This window comes from Callithrix jacchus, chromosome 2 (assembly GCF_049354715.1).
Source record: "Callithrix jacchus isolate 240 chromosome 2, calJac240_pri, whole genome shotgun sequence".
In the NCBI taxonomy this organism is placed as follows: domain Eukaryota; kingdom Metazoa; phylum Chordata; class Mammalia; order Primates; family Cebidae; genus Callithrix; species Callithrix jacchus.
Window position 1 is genome coordinate 74,051,638 of NC_133503.1, and position 25,827 is coordinate 74,077,464.

Here is a 25,827-nt window from a genome sequence, read left to right on the forward strand (position 1 = left end):
TGTTCTACTATAAGGACACATGCACACGAATGTTCATTGCAGCACTGTTTACAATAGCAGAGACCTGGAATCAACCCAAATGCCCCTCGATGATAGACTGGATTGGGAAGATGTGGCACATATACACCATGGAATATTATGCAGCAATCAGAAATGATGAGTTTGTGTCGTTTGTAGGGACATGGATTAACCTGGAGAACATCATTCTCAGCAAACTGACACAAGAACAGAAAATGAAACACCACATATTCTCACTCATAGGCAGGTGATGAAAAATGAGAACACATGGACACAGAGAGGGGAGTACTAAACACTGGGGTCTACTGGGGGGAAAAGGGGAGGGCCAGTGGGAGGGGGAGGTGGTAAGGGATAGCCTGGGGAGAAATGCCAAATGTGGGTGAAGGGGAGCAAGCAAGCAAAACACACTGCCGTGTGTGTACCTATGCAACTCTCTTGCATGTTCTGCACATGTACCCCAAAACCTAAAATGCAATAAAAATAAAAAATAAAAGCTGAAAACAGTACAAATATGTTCAAGAGCAGGTGACTAATTAAGTACATTAGGGTACATTCATATGGTGGGATACAACACGTTACATTGTGGAAGAATATTAATTGAGCTAGTCAAGATTTTATGGTCTGTTTTCAAATGAACAAAAATCTGGTAAAGCAGAATGTTTTCCACATGCTGGATGTGCAACTAATTTTTTTCCTTTGGTGTTCCCAGTGTTTACAAAGCATATCATTTTGTAGACAGGTAAATAAGCTGTTAAGAAAATGAATTGAAGCAATTTGTTCAGTCAGAGTGCAATAAATAGTATTAAAAATGAAAAGTTGGCCAGGCATGGTGGCTCACACCTGTAATCCTAGCACTTTGGGAGGCTGAGGCAGGCAGGTCACCTGAGGTCAGGAGTTCAAAACCAGCTTGGCCAACATGGTGAAACCCCGTCTGTACTAAAAATACAAAAAAAAAAAAAAATTAGCTGGGCATGGTGGCAGACACCTGTAATTCCAGCTACTTGGGAAGCTGAGGAAGGAGAATCGCTTGAACCTGAGAGGTGGACGTGGCAGTGAGTCAAGATCTCGCCACCGCACTCCAGCCTGGGTGACAGAGTAAGATTCCGTCTCAAAAAAAAGAAGAAAAGAAAAATGTGGTTCTGGCCAGGCACAGTGGCTTCCACCTATAATCCTAGCATTCTGGGAGGCCGAACTGGGAGGATTGCTTGAGCCCAGGAATTTGAGACCAGCCTGAACAATGTAGCAAGACCTTGTCTCTATGAAAAATGACATAAAATAAATTAATCGTGTGTGGTGGCATGTGGCTGTGGTTTCAGATGGGGTAGGATGAGGTGGAAGTATGGCTTGAACCCCAGTGGTTGAGGCTGCAGTGAGCACCAGTGGTGTATGCCAGCCCAGGCAACAGAACAAGACTCTGTCTCCATAATAATAATAATGGTAATAAAAATAAGGCTGGGAGCCAAGTGGCAGATGCTTGTAATCTCAGCACTTTGGGAGCCCAAGGCAGAAGAACCACTTGCGCCCAGGAGTTTGAGGTCAGCCCAGTCAACATAACAAGATCCCATCTCTCCAAAAAATTTAAAAATTAACCATGAATGGTGGTGCATGCCTGTAGTCCCAGCTACTCAGGAGACTGAGATGGAAAGGTCACTTGAGCCCAGGGGGTTGACACTGCAATGAGCTATGATGGTGCCAATGCACTCCAGCTGGGCGACAGAGCAAGACTCTGTCTCAAAATAATATTACTATTATTGTGGTTCTCACAAGCAAGACTATTATGCTCAGAATATTAAATATAAAATGTTTGCTTTATGAAACTTTTATTGGAGTTTGATCTGTTGATATGTTCAACAGTAGTCTATTCTAAATCTTCTTAATTATTGAAATAATTGTTATATCTATCTTATACTATCCAAATGGCTAGCAATTCTAGGCTTGTCATTGTATAAATAGTTAGACACATTTCTTCAAAATAATGCTTGTTTATTTGTTTGTTTAGAGCCAAATGGAGAAAGATATATTTAATGAGTAAACAGGTCACAGTGACCAAAGTTGGCTACATTCAGAAAGTGTAAATTAAAGGGCTCTAAATGGAAATTGGGCCAGGTTAGCAAAAAAAAATTAGCAGTATTACATAGGGAAGCAATTGAGAACTCTTAAGTGATATGGGAGCCATAAATTATAAGATTATGAAAGATTGCAAGAAAGCATTCTTTGATTTTAATAAAAGGCAAAAGTATAGAAACAAATCAAATATCCTACTATCTCACTAACCTCCCAACTGCCCACCTGCTCCTCCTGCAGGGCTAGGGAAAGCTGATAACTGATGACTGTGTAGAGGCAGATAATTATGATGATTTTTCTTCTTTTCTGAGAAAGTCATCCCGCGGTTAGATAACCAGAAGAATGCACTTATGATGGGTGGGATAAAACCCAAACTAAAGAGAAGAAAGGAAAAGACTAGTGAAAGAGCTTTTCATGTTCTGTTCAAACTGGTCCAATATATTGTCATTCACTCTAGGATTGCTAAAAAATTATTACGTGTTATTGATTAGTTTTGAATTATTATTGGAAAATCTCTCAAAAGGCAGACAATCCTAGCATCCTTCATAAAAATGTAAGGCAAAAAAATAACAAATTTGTTTATCTTAATTTTGAAACCTGGAGACCTAGAAAGAATCCCAAAAGTTGATTAACAGTAATCAGGAAAAACGGTATAAAATAATCACTGTGATTTTATTTTATCTGGATAGTTTCTTTTTTTCCTTTTTTTGAGACAAAGTCTTACTCTGTCACCCAGGCTGGAGTGCAATGGCACAATCTTGGCTCATTGCAACCTCTGCCTTCCTAGTTCAAGCGATTCTCCTGTCTCAGCCTCCAAGTAGCTGGGATTACAGGTGTGCACCACCACACCCAGCTAATGTTTCTGTATTTAGTAGAGACTAGGTTTCACAATGTTGGCCAGGCTACACTTGAACTCCTTATCTCAGGTGATCTGCCTGCCTCAGCCTCCCAAAGTGCTGGGATTACAGGTGTGAGCCACCATGCCCAGTCTGGTTAGTTTCTCTTAATAATAGTTTGATGAACACTGTAAACATTGGGAAAGCAAGAGACATGATGTTTTTGTAGTTCACACACTTGGGGTCACTTCTTAGACCTCTTCTCTTTTTTGTCTACACTCCCTGGGTAATTTTTTTTTTTTTTTTTTTTTTGAGACAGAGTCTCCCTCTGTTGCCCAGGCTGGAGTGTAGTGGTGTGATCTCAGCTCACTGCAACCTCTGCCTCCTGGGTTCAAGCAATTCTCCTGCCTCAGCCTCCTGTAGGTGGGATTACAGGTTCATACCATCATGCTCAGCTAATTTTTGTATTTTTAGTAGAGACGGAGTTTCACCATGTTGGTCGGGCTGGTCTTGAACTCTTCACCTCATGATCCACCTGCCTTGGCCTCTGAAAGTGCTGGGATTGCAGGCATGAGCCACCGTGCCGGGCCCCTCCCTGGGTAATTTTATCCAGACTCATGACTTTGAATACCATTTATATGCTGATGATTCTCAAATCTCTCTTTCCAGCCTGGACTTCACCCATAAACTCCAAACTCAGATTTCCAATTGCCCATTCAACAGCTATATTAAAATATGTAATATGTATCTCAAACTTAACATGTCTAAAATTAAGGTCTTGATCTCTTTCCCACTTTCATATGCTTTCTTGAGCGTTTTCTGCCCTTTAGTTAAGGGAAACTTCATTCTTCAAATTGCTCAAGATCTTGTAGTAATCCTCGACTCCTCTCTTTTTCTTTTCTTTTTTTATTTTTAAGAGAACAGGGTCTCACCCTATTGCCCAGGCAGGTCTCGAACTCCTGGGCTCAAGCTACCCTCCTGCCTCTGCCTCCCTAAGAGGTGGGATTACAAGATCTGACCATCTTATACCACTTCACTGCTATTCACAACATCTGTTGTCTGGATTTTGTAGAAGTCTCCTAACTGATCTCCTGCCCTCACCTCTGTTCAACCTTCAATTTTTTATCAAGGTGTTCTTTTTATTTTCTTTTTTGAGATGGAGTTTTGCTCTTGTTGCCCAGGCTGGAGTGCAATGGCGCGATCTTGGCTCACTGCAACCTCCGCCTCCTGGGTTCAAGCGATTCTCCTGCCTCAGCCTCACCTGCATGTTCTTTTTTGTTTTTGTTTTTGTTTTTGTTTTTTGAGATAGAGTCTCACTCTGTCACCCAGGCTAGAGTGCAGTGGGGTGATCCCGGGTCACTCCAACCTCTGCCTCCCGGGTTCAAGCAATTCTTCCTCAGCTCCCCGAGTAGCTGGAATTACAGGCACCACTGCACCTGGCTAATTTTTTTTATTTTTAGTGAAGAGCCACCATGCCTGGCTCGCCTGGGTGTTCTTAATAAAACTTAAGTCAGACCGTGTGTGGTGGTTCACGCCTATAATCCCAACACTTTGGGAGGCTGAGGTAAGAAGATCCGCTGAGGCCAGGAGTTTGAGATCAGCCTGGGCAATATGGTGAGACCCCACCTGTACAAAAATTTTTAAAAAAAAATTCTTAAATCAGGTGATGTCATTGCTCTGCCCAAAACCCTTATGGCTTCCAACTTCATTCAGAGTAAAAAGCCACAGACATTACAATAACTTACATGGCCCTACCCAGTATGCCTCTGTTCCTTCTTTGACACCATTTGTTATTTTACTCCCTATTGCTCATTATGTTCCAGGCCCACTGGACCCTTTGCAGTTCCTACAGCACATGGTTATGCTTTTGCCTTAGAAATTTTTTCTTGCTGTTTCCTTTGCCTAGAAATCTCTTTCCTCTGGCATCTGCATGATTTCTTTCTTCACCTCCTTCCAGTTCAAGACAAACTCTTCAATGCTCTTTATTCATGTACAAAGCCTCCTCTACCACCCTGCTTAAAATAATAACTCTACCCATTTCTATTTCTCTTTTCTGTTTTTTGTTTGTATCAGATAGCATTTCCCTATCTGGCAAGCTATGCATGTTACTTTTTTTTTTTTTTTTTTTTTTTTTTGAGACAGAGTCTCGCTCTTTCACCCAGGTTGGGGTGCAGTGACTTGATCTCAGCTCACTGCAACCTCTGCCTCCTGGGTTGAAGCAATTCTCCTACCTCAGCTTCCCAGGTAGCTGAGATTACAGGCGTCTGCCACCATGCCCAGCTAATTTTTGCATTTTTAGTAGAGACAGCGTTTCACTACTTTGGCCAGGCTGGACTCGAACTCCTGAGGTCAGGTGATCCACCCACATCAGCCTCCCAAAGTGCTGGGATTAGAGGCATGAGCCACCACACCTGGCCACATGTTACTTTTGAATCTTTATTATCAATTGTGTCCCTTGACTAAAATGACTCCCCGAAGGCAAGGTTTTAATGTCTTGTTCGCTTCTATATTCTCCATGCTTAGAACAATGCCTAGCACATATTGGCACTCGATAACATTTGCGTGTGATGAATGAATGGATTTACTAAGCACCCCACATAGCAAGTCACTTGAGGGAAAAAAAAAAAAAAAAGAAGAATGAAATATGAGATAATTTTACCGGTGGGGTCGAATATGCTCTCTGTGTCATGTTAGTATTAATTTTATTTTCTGGATAACAGTACTTTATATTGACTGTTGGTTTCCAGTAGCTATTACATGGTCTATATGCCCCTCTTGCTCAAGAGAGTAAGGATGATTCTGAAATTCTCTTCGAAGTTAGATTATCATAGTCTCCGCCAGAGGGAGTCCACAGTCCCTCATTTTCAGGTGCTGAAGTCAGCCTGCCCCTAACAGAAGACAAACAATTTGGTCTCCTGTTGGACTGAACTAATGTATGAAGTCGGGGTACTAATATGTCTGTGCTTTTTGCTCTAAATCCCCTAGATGAAGGATGCAACAAAAGTGCAAACCAGGAAGTTGGTTTCCTCAGATGAATGACTCCAAAGTCTTAGGACATTTTAAACCAAAACCTAGATTATACACATTTCAGGCAACATTTACTCTTGGGCATCTCTGAGTAATTTCTTTGTGGCTACTAATTATTACATTGAACAGTATTATTATAATGTTAAAAGCATCTGATGCCTCATGAAATTACTTTAACAACAGGATTTATTATGTAATAATTCTTCTTATATAATAATTGTTGGATTCCTTGGATTGTTGTTGAGTCTGGAAAACTGGTTTCTTTAATTTCTCTCTACTCTTCAAACAGAAAATATGATGGTATCAGAATATTTATTGAAAGTGTATCTACAAACTCCTGTGGATTTTTTCTTTTCTCTCTCGCTTGCTTGCTCTCTCTCTCTCTCTCTCTCTCTCCTTTTTACAGGGTCTTGCTCTGTTGTTTGGGCTGAAGTGCAGGGACACAAATTTCTGGGCCTCGACCTCCTGAATAGCTGGGACTACAAGTGTTCACCACCATGCCAGGCTAATTTTTAATTTTTCTTAGAGACAGGGCCTCATTATATGGGCCAGTCTGGTTCTTTTTTATTATTATTTTTTAATGTTTATTGAATGAACATTCAATTTTTATTTAAAGCCACATATTATGAGAGTCCAGATTAATATCAGACTACCTGAGTTAGAAGGCAAATGCTTTTTATCACCTCTTCATTGGGAAGCTTGTGTGGTGCTTTGCTGCCTCAGTTTTCCCAGCTGGATAATGGGGACAAAATTGCTTATCTCAGAGATATTGTGAGGACTCAAGATTTATCACATACAGGACACAGTGGGTTGGTAGTGATGAAATTTAATAGTTCACAGGGTCTCTGTGTCTTCTTCAAGGATGAAGAATGATGGTCTTTAAGTTTTGTTGTGCAAGGTGTCTGAGTTTATCCTGACTTAATTCCCCTTGGGAATAAACTAGGTCTGAAAGTGTCCTCTACTCTTGTTGCATACTGCCTGTGAAATTCCTAGCATATCTATTCACTGGTCACCATTTATTTAGACATAAATCTGGCATGAGTTATTTGTTCTGTATGCATAAAGTGTTTCATTAAATACAAAAATAAACATGGCATTTACAGTTTTAAAAGAGAACTGTATAATGTGTCCCCTATTGTGACTGGGTGGAAAATTAATCTCTGGAGACCCAGTTAGAGTTGTGCCATGTCAAAAGAGAGATACTAGTACTATAATTCTTTTCCATCCTGAGAAAAGTTAGTTTAGCTCAACACTTCCCAAATTTTATCTTTAGGGGTTACATCGGATTTTCTTAGAGTCGGTGCATTAGCGGAGTTTTAAAAGTAAAGTTACAAACATAACTGTAGTAAGGTGTCGAGAGGATGAGTTACTGGTTAATTTGGGCAGATCCAGGTTTTATGGAAGCTGATGCTTTTAAATGAGGGCACTTTTTGAGGAGAAAACACAAAATTTTAAAAGCGAAATTGGAAGGGCCGCTTCCATGGCATTGGGTGGAGCCTGTGCAAGGGAGGGGCCACACTGGCTTTCAACAAATATGCCTCTGCTAATAGGATTGCTCCTACGTGGGTCTCCGTGGCCACCAAAACTCATGCAAACAGGTAGATTATGGCAATAGCAGTGGCAGTGGCAGCTGAATTGGCAGTCAACTGGCCAGGTCTTAAAATCTGTTGGGTAGCATTCATGTGATGATTGGGAGTCCTGTCTCTAGTCCTTTGACCATGTGAAGTTGTCATAAGTGAAACGGGATACAACTGGTTGCTCAGTGGGTTGCTGCTGTGTGGCACTCATTACCTTTCATTTGGAAGAAGGGACACAGAACATAGTCACAAGGATAGGAAACACTCTCCTATGCTTAACACCCCTTGAAGAATAAAATTAAAATTTGATCCATTAAATAATTGAGTTGGGGTTCTGTTTTCACCAGAGTAATAAAAACTTGCTTTTGATGGGCACCAGTTATCACCTAATTGTCAAATTCAGTGGCTTTTTAAAGTCCTTATTTTTCCTGATCTTTGTGTCACATTTGACACTATGAGTCATCTTTTCCCCCTCAAAGCACTCCATCATTTTTGTCACATGTCATCATTTTCTTCTTACTTCTAAGTGCTTTTCTTTTTTTTTTTCTTTTTTGAGACAGAGTCTTGCTCTGTTGTTAGAATGCAGTGGTGTGATCTCAGCTCACCATAACCTCTGCCTCCTAGGTTCAAGCAATTCTCCTGCCTCAGCCTCCTGAGTAGCTGGGACTACAGGTGTGCACCACCATGCCCTGCTAATTTTTTTCTTTTTAGTAGAGACAGGGTTTCACTATGTTGGCCAGGCTGGTCCCAAACTCCATGTGATCCACCTGCCTCGGCCTCCCAAAGTGCTGGGATTACAGGTGTGAGCCACTGCGCCTGGCCTCCCTGGTAGTTCTTAAGACCTCCACTCTTCCCTGTTTTCTTGAGAGAAGTGTGTTGCTCTTATAGCTTGGCTACCACCTCTGATGGTATTACTCCAAAATTTGTAGTTCTCCCACAGACATTTATGTGAAGCTGCAGTCTGTACATGTTTGCTAAATGTTTCCACTTTATCATTTTGCTGTTTGTTCAGCCTTACTGATGATTTGGCTGTTCCCCACCCAAATCTCATCTTGAATTCCCACATGTTGTGGGAAGGACTCTGTGGGAAGTAATTGAACAATGGGGGCAGATATTTCTTGTGCTGTTCTCATGACAGTAAGTCTCAAGAGATCTGATGGTTATTTTAAGGGGGAGTTTTCCTGCACAAGCTTTCTCTTTTTGCCCACTGCCATCCATGTAAGACATGACTTGCTGCTCCTTGCCTTCTTCCACAATGATTGTGAAGCCTCCCTAGCCATGCGGAACTGTAAGTCCAATAAACCTCTTTTTTTGTAAATCACCCAGTCTTAGGTATGTCTTTATCAGCAGCGTGAAAACAGACTAATATAGTGAATTGATACCAGTAGAATGGGGCATTGCTGAAAAGATACTCAAAAGTGTGGAAGTGGCTTTGGAACTGGGTAACAGGCAGAGGTTGGAATAGTTGGGAGGGCTCAGAAGAAGACAGGAAAATGTGGGAAAATTTGGAACTTCCTAGAGACTTGTTGAATGGCTTTGATCAAAAGCCTGATTGAGATATGGACAATAAGGTCCATGCTGAGGTGGTCTCAGATAGAAATGAGGAACTTGTTGGGAATTGGAGCAAAGGTGACTCTTGTAATATTTTAGCAAAGAGACTGGCAGCATTTTGCCCCTGCCCTAGAGATTGTGGAACTTTGAACTTCAGAGAGGTGATTTAGGGTAACTGGTGGAAGAAATCTCTAAGCAGCAAAGCATTCAAGAGGTGTCTTGGATGCTGTTAATGGCATCCAGTTTTATAAGGGAGGCAGAGCATAAAAGTTCAGAAAACTTGCAGCCTGACAATGCAATAGAAAAGAAAATTCATTTTCTGAGGATAAATTCAAGCTGGCTGCAGAAATTTGCAAAAGTAATGAGGAGGCAAATGTTCATCCTCAAGACAATGGGGAAAATGTCTCCAGGACATGTCAGAGACCTTTGTGGCAGCTCCTCCCATCACAGACCCAGAGGTCTAGGAGGAAAGGCCCAGGGTCTCTGTGCTCTGTCCAGCCTAGGGACTTGGGTGCCCTGCCTCCCAGCTGCTCAGGCTTGGTTGAAAGCAGCCAATGTAGAGCTCAGGCTGTGGCTTCAGAGGAACAAACCCAAGCCTTGGCAGCTTCCCCATAATGTTGAACCTGCAAGTAAACAGAAGTCAAGAATTGGGGTTTGGGAACCTCCGCAGAGATTTCAGAGGATGTATGGAAACACCTGGATGTCCAGGAAGAAGTTTGCTGCAGAGGTGGGGCCCTTGTGGAGAACGTCTGCTAGGGCAATGCAAAAGGGAAATGTGGGATCAGAGTCCTCACACAGAGTCCCTACTGGGGTACCACATAGTGGAGCTGTGAAAAGAGGGCCACCGTCCTCCAGACCCCAGAATTGTAGATCCACTGACAGCTTGCACTGAGAGCCTGGAAAAGCTACAGACACTCACTGCTAGCCCATGAAAACAGCCAGAAGGGAGGCTCTACCCTGCAAAGCCTCAGGGCCAGAGCTGCCCAAGACCATGGGAGCCCACCTCTTGAGTCAGTGTGACCTGGATGTGAGACACGAAGTCAGAGGAGATTATTTTGGAGCTTTAAGATTTGACTGCCCCACTGGATTTTGGACTTGCATGGGGCCTGTATCTCCTTTGTTTTGGCCAATGTCTCCCATTTCAAATGGCTGTATTTATCCAGTGCCTGTACCTCCATTGTATCTAGGAAATAAATAACTTGCTTTGATTTTACAGGCTCATAGGCAGAAGGGACTTACCTTGTCTCAGATGAGACTTTGGACTGTGGACTTCTGAGTTAATGCTGAAATGAGTTAAGACTTTGGGGGACTGTTGAGAAGGCATCATTGGTTTTGAAATGTGAGGATGTGAGATTTGGGAGGGGCCAGGGGCAGAATGATATGGTTTGTCTGTGTCCCCACCCAAATCTTATCTTGAATTCCCACTTTATGGGAGGGAACCGGTGGGAGGTAACTGAACCATCGGGGCAGGCCTTTCCCATGTTGTTCTTGTGATAGTGAGTAAGCGTCATGTGATCTGATGGTTATTATGAGGAGAATTATCCTGTACAAGCTCTCTCTTTGCCTGCTGCCATCCATGTAAAACATGACTTGGTGCTCCTTGCCTTCTGCTATGATTATGAAGCCTCCCCAGCTGTGTGGAACTGTAAGTTCAATAAACCTCTTTCTTTTGTAAGCTGCCCAGTCTCAGGTATACCTTTATCAGCAGTGAGAAAACAGACTAATACACTTACCATATCTAAACTGCATTAATTTCTCCCCAAATTATCTTTCTCTCTCAGCTTTTCTTATTTTTAAGAGTAATATTATGGTTTTCCTTGGCTTGAAACTTGGCATTAACTTAATTTTTTCAACTTCCATGTATCTGATAGCCATTCAGATGGCTTGACCTCCTTGCATGACGTGGTCTCTTCCTATGCAAGGTTATCTTCTTTTTTTCTAGGTTCTCATATTCTATTGTTTATACCATGTTTTACATTCTGCTTTGTGATGCTAGTTACCTCTTAATTTATGTGTTATCAACAAAACTATTAGTTCTTGGAAGTTAGAGTTGTCAAACTTATCACCCAACCCCCAGCGCCTTTATATGATTATGTACCTTAATATGTATGGAAAAAATAATTTAAATTCAAAACAACCTTGATAGTTTTGAGACTTGCTTGAGAATTAAGGGATAATGTTAAAAATGATCAGTAGGAATCTGAGGTATAGATGTCCCTGAGCAAGCTTGCCAGAAGAAATCTTGAGTTGGAAGTTAGTGTCATGCTGTAGTTATTCTTTACATTTTCAGAGCATTCACAGTTCTCTTTGCCTTTAGGTAAGTGTAGTTGAAGATTTTCTGAAGTTTCAGACTTAGATCAAAAGCAAATCTACTTTTTCATTTCTGGAAATATGTGTGGTGGGTATCTGATTAAATATCTGCATATCCTGAAAAGCTCCAATTATAAAACCTCTCATCAAAGGCCAAAAGTTACTGATGGTTTAGAGCATTGGTTTGAATAGGTCACTCAGGTGGAAGGAGATAAACCGAGAGCCTAAGCAAGTTTGGAAGTTGAGACTGCACCTGAAGTCAAGTCCGTAAAAACTTGTTACCCTAGGTAAAGAGTGAATTAGAAAAAAATCTTCTTCTCAAAAAGATATTGAAGGAAAATTTGCTGTTCTTGTCCTTGTCTCTGGATGGAATGGAAAAAAAAATCCTAACAACCTTTCCTTGAGAATTCATAACCATCCTTCATGCAGGTTTGGTGTCAGAATTCACACCACATGTGTGATCCAAAATACCCAAGATTATAATGTAGCTTTTTTGTTTGTTTGTTTGTTTGTTTGCTGAGACAGGGTCTCACTCTGTTCCCCAGGCTGGAGTCCAGTGGCATGATCATGGCTCACTGTAGCCTTGACTTCCCAAGACTCAGGTGATCTTCCTGCCTCAGCACCCCCACCCAGGCCCCTGTAGCTGGGACTATAAGCACACACTATCATACACAGCTAATTTTTGTATTTTTAGTAGAGATGGGTTTTTGCCATGGAGCCCAGGGGTCTCGAACTCCTGGGCTTTAGTGATCTGCCCACCTTAGCCTCCCAAAGTGCTGGGATGATGAGCACGAGTCACCGTGCCCAGCTTAGAATGTACTTTTAAATGATACTGGGGTCGGCCACGGTGGCTCATGCCTGTAATCGCAGCACTTTGGGAGGCTGAGTCATGTGGATCCCCTGAGGTCGGGAGTTCAAGACCAACCTGACCAACACAGAGAAACCCCATTTCTACTAAAAATACAAAATTAGTTGGGTGTAGTAGTGCATGCCTATAATCCCAGCTACTCAGGAGGCTGAGGCAGGAGAATCAGTTGAAGCCAGGAGGCAAGGTTGCAGTGAGCCAAGATCACATCATTGCACTCCAGCCTGGGCAACAAGAGCAAAACTCTGTCTCAAAAAAAAAAAAAAAAAAAAAAAAGTGATACTGGGTAAGTAATGAAACCAGGTACCTGGCAGAAGCAAACACAAATCCTCTCTGGAATAATGTACTTTAAACTAGGGTCTTAAAGAATTTTCACAAATAGAGATTCTGTGAACACAATTTCACTTTTTTTTTTCTTGAGTCAGAGTCTCTCTCAGTTACTCAGTCTGGGGTGCAATAGTGTGATCTCAGCTCACTGCAACCACCTCCTCCCGTGTTCAAGCAATTCTCCTACCTCAGTTTCCCAAGTAGCTGGGACTACAGGTGCATGCCACCACATCTGGTTTATTTTTTTGTCTTTTTTTGAGATGGAGTTTTGCTCTTGTGGCCCAGGCTGGAGTGCAATGGCAAGATCTCGGCTCACTGCAACCTCTGCCTCCTGGGTTCAAGCGATTCTCCTGCCTCAGCCTCCTGAGAAGCTGGTACTACAGGCGTCCACCACCATGCCTGGCTAATTTTTTGTATTTTTTAGTAGAGATGGGATTTCACCATATTGGCTAGGCTTGTCTTGAACTCCTGACTTAGGTGATCCACCCACCTCAGTCTCCCAAAGTATTAAGATTACAGATGTAAGCCACCACACCTGGCCATTTTTTTTGTCTTTTTAGTAGAGACTGGGTTTCACCATGTCTACATGAGTTTACCATTAGAAGTGCAGCCAAGTGTGGTGGCTCATGTCTGTAATCCCAGCACTTTGGGAGGCCGAGGCAGGCAGGTCACTTGATGTTGGGAGTTCAAGGCCAGCCTGGCTAACACAGTGAAACCCTGCCTTTACTAAATTTACAAAACTTAGCCAGTCATGGTGGTGGGCACCTGTAGCCCCAGCTACTCAGGAGGTTGAGGCAGGAGAATCGCTTGAACCCAGGAGGCAGAGACTGCAGTGAACAGAGATCACACCATTGCACTGCAGCCTGGATGACAGAGCAAGATTCTGCCTCAAAAAAAAAAGACAAGTGTGGTGGCACATGCCTGTAATCCCAGTACTTTGGGAGGCCGAGGTGGGTGGATCACCTGAGGTCGGGAGTTCGAGACCAGCCTGACCCAACATGGAAAAACCCTGTCTCTACTAAAAATACAAAAATTATCCAGGCATGGTGGCAGGTGCCTGTAATCCCAGCTACTCGGGAAACTGAGGCAGGAGAATCACTTGAACCTGGAAGGTGGAGGTTGCAGTGAGCTGAGATTGTACCACTGCACTTGCATTCCAGCCTGGGTGACAGAGTGAGACTCTGTCTCAAAAAAAAAAAAAAAAATCCAGCTTCAGAAGGATAGCTAAAAAGAGAAAAAGAGACTTATGCTTCTAGATATGATTGTTTGCAACAAAATTAAATATCCACTGAGAACAACTGAAGCCAGGTGAAATGCAAGGAATTTCTGTTTAAAGGCAGAGAGCTGATGATGCAATAGTGATTTGAGGGGACAACCCTAGAGAGTTGAGCTGATGGTTTACAGTGGCTTTTCCCTGGGGAATATAGACTGATGCTTGAAACAAGGAAAAAACTGAGAATTCAGACTTAGCTCTGGAAGAGGACCCCTACTGTGATACAGAGAAACTAACAAATTTTTAGTAGTTTCATTCAGCTAGAGTGACAACATCAGAGACATGAACAGTCTCCACACAGTTCATTTCCCCTTCAAGACAGAGTGGAAAGATCTAACATAAGTGTAATTAGGTTTCCATAAGGAGAGGAGAGATAAAATAAGGCAGAAGCAATATTTGAAGAGAATGTCCAAAAATACTACCAAACTGGTGAAGGAAAAAAATTTATGCATTCAAGAAGCTCTGTGAACCCCAACAGGAAAAATACAAAGAAAACCCCCACCTGGGCACATCATGGTGAAACTGCTTAATTCAAATATAAAAAGAAAATCTAAAAGGCAAGAAGACATGTTTCCTTTAAAGGAGCTGATCGCAACAAAAATGATGAAATCCAGAAGACGATGGAATGACACCTTTGAAGTACTGAAAGAAACTAGCTGCCAAGCTACAATTGTATACTCTGTGACAAAAATGAGGGCAAAATAAAGACTTTTCTTCTTCTTTTTTATTTTTATTTTTTTTGAGACAGTGTCACTCTTGTTGCCCCGGCTGGAGTGCAGTGACACAATCTGGGCTCATTGCAGTCTCCACCTAAGCATACATAAGCGGAAATAATTTGTTGCCAGAAGACTTGCCTTGAGATAAAAGCTGAAGATAATTCTTTTTTTTTTAGATGCTTTGTTGCTCAGGCTGCAGTGGTGCAATCTTAACTCACTGCAATCTCTGTCTCCTGGGTTCAAGTGATTCTCGTGCCTCAGCCTCCTAAGTAGCTGGGATTATAGGCACCCACCACCATGCCTCTTTTTTTGGTATTATTTTTAAATTTATTTTGTAGGGACAGGGTTTCACCATGTTGGCCAGGTTGGTCTGAAACTCCTGACTTCAAGTGATTTTCCCACCTCAACCTTCCAAAGTGCTGGGATTACAGGCATGAGCCACTGCGCCTGGACTGAAGAGAATTCTTAGGGCAGAAGGAAAATAATCCCAAAGGAAATTTGAAGGGGGAAAATATGTGGGTAAATACAAATAAATATTAAGTGTAAAGATAAATTGTAGTAATATGCCGCAAGGAAAAATTAGCATTTAGACAAAAAGTTTTCTTAGCAAGGCAATTTTACTTTCTGCAGTAAGGGTGCTGTCTGTCAGCAATCTTGCCATGAAAGCACACTGAATAAAGGAAAGGCAGAAATATTTACTTCTTATGCATTGGGTCTTTACTGCTGTGTCCTATTTCTGTTGGTTGGAGCTGGACTTCACAGTTTAAGGTAAACCTGATTGACTAACAACTTAAAACTTTCCTAAGTAGGTAAAGGCAATGGAGAACAAAGGAAAAGAGGAAGTTGCTTGTGAAAGGACTTAGAAAAGTTATAACATTTCTAAATAAGGAAGGGGCATAGGCTGCGAGCTGGGACATGCCTGTGAGCACGTCCAGCACAAATATCTTGGTTAAAGTACAAGGACATAGAATGTATTTATTCTTTTTTTTTTTTTTTAAGATGGGGTTTCACCATGATGGCCAGGCTGCTCTTGAACTCCTGACCTCAGGTGATCCACCCACCTTGGCCTCCCAAATGCTAGGATTACAGGTGTGAGCCACTGCACCTGGCCATAAAACCTGTTTTGTTTTGTTTCATTTTTTAGACGGAGTCTCTTTGTCGCCCAGTGCAGTGCCACAATCTCCGCTCATTGCAACCCCCCCACCCCCATCTTCAAGTGATTCTCCTGCCTCAGCCTCTGGAGCAGCTGGCACCACAGGCATGTGCCATCATGCTGGCTGTATTTTTAGTAGAAACGAGGTTTCACCATGTTAGCCAGGATGGTCTTGATCTCCTGACCTCATGATCCACCCACCTCAGCCTCCCAAAGTGCTGGGAACACAAGCGTGAGCCACCGCACCCTTTTTTTCTTTTTTTTTTTTTTTTGAGACCATGTTGGCCAGGATGGTCTCGATCTCTTGGCCTCATGATCTGCCCACCTTGGCCTCCCAAAGTGCTGGGATTACAGGCGTGAGCCACCGCGTCCAGCCTTATTCTTTTATATCTAATAGCTACATAGGCTAAGTCTTAACAAAGAGTTACCAGCAAAAAGCAAGAAGGCTTTGAAGAAAGTCTTTAAAAGAGACTATTATTTCTAATATTTATTATTATTATTCTTTAACAGAAAGATAAACTTTGAAGAAGAACTTTTTACTTTCTACAACAATGGAATCAAATTAGTATTAATAATAATGCAATGTGACTGGGCACAGTGGCTCACGTCTGCAATCCCAGCACTTTGGGAGGCCTAGGAAGGCGGATCAAGAGGTCAAGAGATCAAGACCATCCTGGCCAACATAGTGAAACCCCGTCTCTACTAAAAATACAAAAATTAGCTGGGCGTGGTGGTGCATGCCTGTAGTCCCAGCTACTTGGGAGGCTGAGACAGGAGAATTGCTTGAACCCGGGAAGTGGAGGTTGCAATTAGCCAAGATCATGCCATTGCACTCCAGCCTGGTGCCTGGCAACAGAGTGAGACTCTGTCTGAAAAAAAAAAAAACTACAACGTTTAGAAAAATCCCCAAATATTTGGAAACTAAACAATCAATTCTAAATAATCTATGCATTACAGAAAAAACACCAGGAATATTAGCAAATATTTTGAACTGAATGATAATGAAAACACAACATATCAAAATTTGTAGAATGCAGCCAAAGCAGTACTTTGAGAGAATTTTATAGCTTTGAATGCTCATATTTGAAAAAAGGAAATATCTAAATTCGATGACCTAAGCTTTAATTTAAAAAAGAAAAAAAGCTAGAAAAGAAAAAATGAACTGATAGTAAGTATAAAGAAAGAAATAATAAAAGAAAGAATTCAATCAAATTGAAAACACTAACTAGGAAAAATTAATGTAACCAAAATTTGGATGATTGAAAAGAATGAAAAAAATTATAAACTTACTAAACTGGTAAAGAAATAGAGAAACACAACTTAACAATATCAGGAATAAATGAAAGCTATAAGTATGTAATCTACCATTTCACTTAAAATTGAAAATTTATCATTATATAGTTATTTATAACATCCTTTTACTATTTTGTAATGTTGGTGAGATTCTAGTGAAGTTCTTCCTCCACTTCTTGCTCTGTCTCCCAGGCTAGAATGCAGTGGCACTATCATAGCTCACTGCAGCCTCAAACTCCTGGGTTCGAGTGATCCTCCTGCCTCAGCCTCCCAAGTAGCTGGGACTACAGGCATTTATCATGCCTAGATTTTTTTTTCTTCTTTCTTTTAGATATGGGTCTTACAATAATGTTCAGGCTGGTCTTAAGCTCCTAGCCTCAAGCTATCATCCCGTCTGAGCCTCCTGCCTGCACCTCCCAAGTAGCTGGGATTACAGGCGTGAGCCACTATGCTTAGCCTCTTTTCACTCTTGATTTTGATCTTGAGTTTTCTCTAATTATTTTCTTAATAAGTTTGCCAGTAATTTAACAAATTGTCTTTTCTTTTTTTCTTTTTTTAAGATGGAGTCTCACTTTGTCTCCCAGGCTGGAGTACAATGGTGCGATCTTGGCTCATTGCAATCTCCTCTCAGGATCAAGCAATTCTCCTGCCTCAGCCTCCCAAGTAGCTGAGATTACAGGTGTACACCACCACACCAAGCTAATTTTGTATTTTTAGTAAAGACAGGGTTTCTCTGTGTTGGTCAGGCCCATCTTGAACTCTTGACCTCAGGTGATATGCCCGCCTCGGCCTCCTAAAGTTCTGGGATTACAGGCATGAGCCACAGTGCCCAGCCTGTTTCACTTTTTTCATTTAAAATTTTATTTATATATTTTTCCTATGAAATATTTCAGAAATACAGAAAGGTATAGAAGATAATATCATATTTGCCTATGTGTCCATGACCCAATTTAAGGTGTAAGGCTTGGCCAACTGCAGTGGCTCACACCTGTAATCTCAGCACTTTGGGAAGTCTGAGATGGGAGGATCACTTGAGACCAGGAGTTCAAGACCAGCCTGGGCAGCATGGTGAAACCCCGTCTCTACTAAAAATACAAAAATTAGCCAGTTGTGGTGGTGCACTGGTGCAACCCAGCTACTCTAGGGGCTGAGGGTGCTTGAGCCCAGGAGTTGGAAGTTACAGTGAGCTATGATCACACCCTACACTCCAGCCTGAGCCACAAGATGGAGACTGTCACAGAACAACAACAACAACAACAAAAAGATGTCAGACTTTCCAAAAATAGTTGAAGCCCCTTGTATAACCCTCTCCTATTGTATTCCCCTTCCTCCATCCCTAGTAACCATATTTCTGAAATTTGTACCACTCCTTTCTATGCTGGTCTTCCTAATTTGACTGATATATGCATGTACCCTTAAAGGTTTATATTGTAGTTTTTGGCATGTTTGACATTTTATATACATGAGATTATGGCATCATTTGGTACCTATCCTTCTGCAACTGTTTTTTCCCAATGTTATTTTACAGTTTTTATTTGGACACAGGGTTTCACTTTGTCACCCAGGCTGGAGTGCAGTGGCATGCTCACAGCTCATTGCAGCCTGTAACTCCTAGACTCAAACGATCCTCCTCCAGAGCAGCTAGGACTACAGGCTCATGCTACTATGTCCGTATAATATGCCTGGATAATTTTTCTTTTATTTACTTTCTTTTCTTTTCTTTTGGTTTTTTTTTTTTTTTTTTTTTTTTGGAGAGAGAGGGTATTGTTGTGTTACCTAGCCTGGTCTCAAACTCCTGGCCTCAAGCCATCCTCCTGCCTGGGCTTCCCAAAAAGCTGGAATTACAGGCATGAGCCACCACTCCTTACCCCCAATATTTTTCTTAATGTTTGTCCATGTTGATGTGGCAGGATTCTCTGTATCCAGTTTTAATTTATGTTTCCAATTTTCCAAAATTTTACATACTTCTTGTTATGGGAAAATTCAAATATATACTAAAGTAAATAGAATCTCATGATGATTCCCCTGTTACTCATCACCTAGCTTTGACAATTATCAACACGTGATCAATTTTGTTTCATCTCTTCCTCCACTCATTTCCCACCCTCTTGTATTATTTTGAAGCAAATCCCAGACATCACATAATTCTTTCCTAAATATTTCAATATATATTACTAAGAGCTTAGGGTTCTTTTTGTAAAGATATAATCACCTACACATAATTAACAGTTTCTTTTTTGTGAGACAGTCTTGCTTGGTGGCCCAGGCTGGAGTACAGTGTCGAGATCTCGGCTCACTGCAACTTCTGTCTCCTGGGTTCAAGCAATTCTCCTGCCTCAGCCTCCAGAGCAGATGTGATTCTAGGTGTCTGCCACCACGCCTGGCTAATTTTTTGTATTTTTAGTAGAGACGGGGTTTTGCCATGTTGGCCAGGCTGGTCTCAAACTCCTGACCTCAAGTGATCCGCCCACCTCAGCCTCCCAAAGTGCTGGGATTACAGACATGAGCCACTGCGTCCAGCCAACAGTTTCTTTTCTTTTTTCTGTTTTGAGACGGAGTTTCACTCTTGTTACCCAGGCTGGAGTGCAATGGTGCAAACTCTGCTCACCGCAACCACCACCTCCCGGGTTCAAGTGATTCTCCTGCCTCAGCCTCCTGAGTAGCTGGAATCACAGGTGCATGCCACCATGTCCGGCTAATTTTGTGATTTTGGTAGAAACCCAGGTTTTTTCCATGTTGGTCAGGCTTTGATCCACCCACCTCAGCCTCCCAAAGTGCTGGGATTACAGGTGTGAGCCACCGTGCCCGGCCCAGTTTCTCAGTATCATCAAATATCCAGTGTTTAAATCCCCAAATTTCTCATGTGTCATTTTTTACATTCTGTTTGAATCAAGTGTTTATTTTTGTTTTGTTGTTGTGTGGTTTTGTTTGTTTGTTTTTTGGTGAGTCACAGTCTTGTTCTGTCACCCAGGCTAGAGTTCAGTGGTGTAATCTTGGCTCACTGCAACCTTTGCAGGTTCAAGTGATTCTTGTGCCTCAGCCTCCTGAGTAGCTGGGAGTACAGGTACACACTACCACTCCTGGCTAATTTTTTGAATTTTAGTAGAGACAGAGTTTCTCCATGTTGCCTAGGCTGGTTTCGAACTCCTGACCTCAGCAGTCTGCCCAGCTCAACCTTCCAAAGTGCTGGGATTGCAGGAGTGAGCCTCTGTGCCTGGCCAAGTCTTTGTTTTAATTTTTTTTTTTTTTTTTTTTTTTTTTTACTTGCTGGTGTGTTACCCCATGCAGAAGATCTCACTCTTCAGAGCACAGTCTCAGTGAAGGGCACTTGGCTCACTCCATTGATGGGTTAAGATTCTAGACTTCTTCAGGTAACTTGTAGAACCCAACAGCATTTTTCATAGACGCCTAGTTTGTACATCACTTTTTTTTTGTTTTTTTTTTTTTTTTTTTTTGGTGTTTTTTGTTTTGTTTCGTTTTTTTGTTTTTGAGATGGAGTTTCACTCTTGTCACCCAGGCTGTAGTGCAATGGTGCGATCTTGGCTCACCGCAACCTCCGCCTCCTAGCTTCAAGGGATTCTCCTGCCTCTCCCTCTCAAGTAGCTGGGACTACAGATGCCCGGCACCATGCCTGGCTAATTTTTGTATTTTTAGTAAAGACAGGGTTTCACCATGTTGGTCAGGCTGGTCTCAAAATCCTGACCTCTGGTGATCCACCCACCTCAGCCTCCCAAAGTGCTAGGATTACAGGTGTGAGCCAGTGAGCCCAGCCTCATCACTGATATTTATTAACTCTGTAATATTGTTGGTTTGTTGTGCTTCCTGTGGTCCTGTGTAAAGAGCTCCTTTAACATCTTTCTTCTTAACATCTCATCAGATGGTTATGCAGTTACTCAGTATTTACCGTATTGAGTAAGATAAATGATACTTGTTTACTAATAATTCATGGTGAGCAAATACTGATTTCCATAATCTTACCATCCTTGCTCTTCCTTAAAAGTGAAGGGTATGGTGTGAGATGAAAGAGTGAGGTAATGAGCAAATGAGATAGTGTCCACACAGGTCAACTGTGACCTGTATGGTACTGTACAGCGTTGACAGCCTCTTAGCCTAGTCTTATATCTGGACTCTCATCTCCCATTTAGACTGCTGCAGTGTGGCATTTGACAATGAAGATCTAATGCATGCTGTCTTGCCAGTTGCTCTCTGTGTTGTTGGCACACTGGTGTTTCAGTGACAATTTCTATTTTCCTCTTTTATTTCTTTTGAGACGGAGTCTCACTCTGTTACCAGGAACAATCTCAGCTCACTGCAACCTCTGCCTCCTGGGTTCAAGCAATTCTCCTGCCTCAGCCTTCTGAGTAGCTAGCATTACAAGCACGTGCCACCACACCCAGCTGATTTTTTATTTTTAGTAGAGGGGGTTTCACCATGTTGGCCAGGATGGTGGTCTCGATCTCCTGACCTCGTGATCCAACCACCTTGGCCTCCCAAAGTGCTGGGACTACAGGCATGAACCATTGCATCCGGCCTATTATCCTCTTTTTATTAAGAATAAAAATGAATAGAACTGAGAAAATAAATGAGGCTGCAGATGCTAGTGATTGGAAGCATTGCTCTCATAAGCGTGCCAAAAGAAGACAGAGACAAGCTCCTCAGAGGCACTGAGAGCAATGAATCTTTAGCCTCATCTGAACTCTTAGTCACGTGTCGGCTGACATATATTCAGTTGTTAAGAATAAAAAGAGGCTGGGCACAATCGCTCATACCTGTAATCCCAGTACTTTGGGAGGCTGAGGCGGGTGGATCATTTGAGCCCAGGAGTTTGAGACCAGGCTGGGCAACATACAAAACCCTGTCTCTACTAAAAATATAACAAATTAGCCAGGTGTGGTGCTGTGTACCTGTAGTCCAGCTACCTGGGAGGCTGAGGTGGGAGGATGACTTGAGCCCAAGGAGGTTGAGGCTACATGGAGCTGTGATTACATCACTGCACTCCAGCCTGGGCAACAGAGCAAGACCCTATCTCCAAAAAAAAAAAAAAGAAAGAAAAAATAACTACAAATGCTAAAAATACATTGCTCAATACTGTGATTAAAATGTGAAATGTAACTCGGCATTTTATAATATTTTTCTCTTTCTGGGAATGAACTGCCCTTAACACAGGTAAGCCTATTGTTTGACTTTCATACATTTGTCTTTTCAGTGTTTCAGAACCACATTACATTCAGAAACATGGAAGGGCCCATATGTGAGTAAAGCTTCCTCTATCACAGTTACCCATAGAATTACAACCCTGGAGATAGAGTGAGGAAACCAGCCTAGGCCTTTCACAAGGTTGTCATGCTCAGTGGGCCTGGAGTGAAGGGCAGAGAAGAAAGGGAGTGGATACCTTGCCCAGGAGAGAATAAGCCACTTTTTCTCTGGCAGCCCAGAGCAGTCATTTCATGAGAAGCCAACTTGATGACATGTGCTCTGTTCACATGGTGAAAATATGCTGCCCAGCTGCTCTGTTTCCTCTTGTGGTAGGCTCTACAGGTGTCATCTTGTGGTATTTGGGTGAGGCAGGAGACTGAACAGCCTCATTTGAAGTCTTGGTGACATTCAGAACCTGATGGTGACTTAAAGTGTCATTTACTACAAGACAGAGGACTCCTTCAGCAGTTAGGATTGGATGCCCAAGGGGGCTGTTTACCTCATGGCCTTCAACATTTGCAGACAGGATCAGGGAATGCAGTATGGGCATGCAGCCTTTTTTACCATCTGCTCTGCCTTGAATTACAAGTACACCAAGAATGCTCATCACAACTACCTCCTCAGGAAAAGGAGGCTAGAAGTGATTTATAGCCCTATGCAATATTTTAGGTCCAATACATTGTGTATTTATTTTGGCAAAAGCTTTGGGAGCAAAGGAAGTCATAGTACCATGGCATCATTTGTCTCTGACATCACCAATATTACTTTTCCCTTGATAATACACTAAACTCAGCTATGTTCAAGTTATGTTTCAGTGTGTTTGCCCTCAAGAGATAAATTCTGCTTAATAGTGGGGAAATGGTCCTGGGCTTAAAATCTGGCTTACACTTTGAGATTCTTCTGTAAAAGAGAACCTCAGAGAAACAGAACACTCTAATGATGAGTATGAGTCTCAACTTTATTCAACAAACATTGGTGAATTGTATTTGAATTGCCCTGTTTGCTAACTAGAATGTGAGCAGTTGTACAGCAAAGACCAAAGTTTTCTTCATCTTTTATTCCCCCATGGAACTTACGGCACTTAGCACATAGCAGGGATTCAGTAAAGCAGAGCAGAGATGTATATATAAATAATTATAGTACAAGGCAGAAAGTAGTTAGGGCTGAGAAAGAGAGTATGCATGAGCTGTGGGATCCCAGAAGACAGGAGCTGACTTTCAGCTGGAGGAGCTGGAAAGGCTTCACAGAGTGGTATCAGCTAAGCTAGGTCTTGACAGATAGCTGGACCTTAACACATTGAAATGTAGAGGATAAGAGTTACTATATATTGAATGTTTATTATGTGCCAGGCACTGGCAAAGCATTTGACATGCTCACCACAACCTCTGCCTCCCGGGTTCAAGTGATTTTCCTGCCTCAGCTTCCTGAGTACCTGGGATTACAGGCATGTGCCACCATGCCTGGCTATTTTTTTATTTTTAGTAGAGACAAGGTTTCTGCATATTGGTCAGGCTGGTCTTGAACTCCTGACCTCAGGTGATCCACCTGCTTCGGCCTCCCAAAGTGCTGGGATTACAGATGTGAGCCACCACGCCCGGCCTGGTGTTGCAACTCTTAAATACTGGGCTATATTGACCCTAGTTCTAGAAATGAATTCAGTGGTTCAGTGTTTGGAAAAATATGGACTATGTTCTAAAAGCATTTACTAGTGGTATGGCTGGAGGAGGGAATATGTGGAGGGTGGAGAGCAGAGGGAAATAAGGTTGTTTGGCAAGTCAGGAACAGGTCACAGAGAACTTGAATGCTATGCTAAGAAACTAGGGGATTTTGGGAAGGTAATAGAAACATTAAATGCCTATCAGTGAAGTGGCAGGACCAGATATGTACTTTAGGATGACAACTCATTGTGAGAGGGTGGGATGAGAGATATAAAAACCAGTTGGGTGGCTATTGCAGGAGTGAAAAGGCATGCATAGCCCCAAGGATATGCAATCCTTCAAGACTAGTTGAGATTGTTTCATTTTAAGAAAAAAAAAAGTGTGTTCAAAAATCTAGACTCCAAACAACATAAATTAGGGAATAATTATTAGCTTTTTATGTGCTCTATTTTAAAGCTTCTAAAACAGGATTTGGTTTATAACATTTTTTGCACATGAAACTGTAGGAACTGCATAAATTGACCTCTGTTTATATAACCATGTATTTATTTATTTATTTATTTATTTATTTAAGGCAGAGTCTTGCTCTGTCGCCCGGGCTGGAGTCCAGTGGTATGATCTCGGCTCACTGCAACCTCTGCCTCCCAGGTCCAAGTGATTCACCAGCCTCAGCTTCCCAAGTAGCTGGCATTACAAGTACATGCCACCACGCCCAGCTAATTTGTACATTTTTTAATAGAGACAGGGTTTTGCCATGTTGGTCTCGAACTCCTAACCTCGGGTGATCCTCCCGCCTCGGCCTCCAAGAGTGTTGGGATTACAGGTGTGAGCCACCACACCTAGCCTATATAACATTCTTTAAAGGAACATCACCAATCCCTTGTTACAAAGGAATGTGGCAAATTTGCATATATCCCTTATAACTAAAACTCTTTTTTGAAACGTAGAGGGGTGAAAGGTTGGGAGGGGAGTGCAGGATGAAAAATTAATTAATGAGCCTGATGTACACTGTTCAGGTGATGGTTACATGACATAACCCAGACTTCACCACTACACATTATATCCATGTAACATAGCTACATAACACCCCCCAAATCTATACAAACAAAACAACAATGAAACATTTTTTTACATGACTCCATGTTTTCTTCTAACCCTTGTGAACGGCACTAAATAGGTTAAATAAACCTTTAAGTAAAAATGTCAAGTAAGTTCTTAAAATATTTCCAACGAAACAGAAACCAACTGCATCAGACAGGGGAAATTCCCATAGACTGTGGCTTCTGGACTGTGCTCTGGCTGTGCAAGCACTTCCTTGTCCACAGCACTCACTCACATTCCTGAGCTATGTGTGTAGCTCTGACATAATGTGTGACACCATGGCACTGGCTCATTACATGCAGTCTCTACTTCTCCAAAGGAGAATTGAATTGTTCATGAGGAGGCAGGTTCCCTAATCTTCCTTTCATGGAGAGTTCATGCTCATGACTTCCCTGCTTGAACCCGGGAGGCAGAGATTGCTGGATAAACAAATAATAAAAATTAGATTTGCTGTGAAATCTCATCACCCACTTTCTGGGGTCTTGTCAGCAAGGCTAGAAACATGTCGCATTTAACCACAGAGCCTACGAGAGTGACAGTACTTCACATCTCTCCAGTGGCCAACAGTTTTCACTTGCTACCGAAAACATGATCACTTGGATATTATAGGGTTATTAATTTTAAGTGTTGGAGTGATTACATTAAAATGAGTTCTTATCTTTTAGAGTTAAATATTAAAGATTTAAAGTTGAAATGGTGATGCCTGAGATTTGCTTCAAAACAGCACAGGATGGAGGAAGTCAGTCATAGTGCAGATAAAATAATAATGGCCCTTAGTTGATGATTGTTGAAGCTGGATAGTGAGTACATGGATTATTATACTACTCACTATATAAATCAGCGAATAATTGTTAATTTTACA

The 25,827-nt window shown here is 41.9% G+C and overlaps 1 protein-coding gene across 1 annotated transcript in view; it reads left to right on the forward strand.

Moving 5' to 3' along the window:
* Positions 1–25,827, forward strand: part of LOC128931425 (uncharacterized) — a 94,366-nt gene that overhangs the window by 63,867 nt on the left and 4,672 nt on the right. Inside the window, exon 11 of the mRNA XM_054252388.2 lies at positions 22,217–22,261. Within this exon, the coding sequence (XP_054108363.2) occupies positions 22,217–22,261 (45 nt within the window). The remainder of the gene's footprint in view (positions 1–22,216; positions 22,262–25,827) is intronic.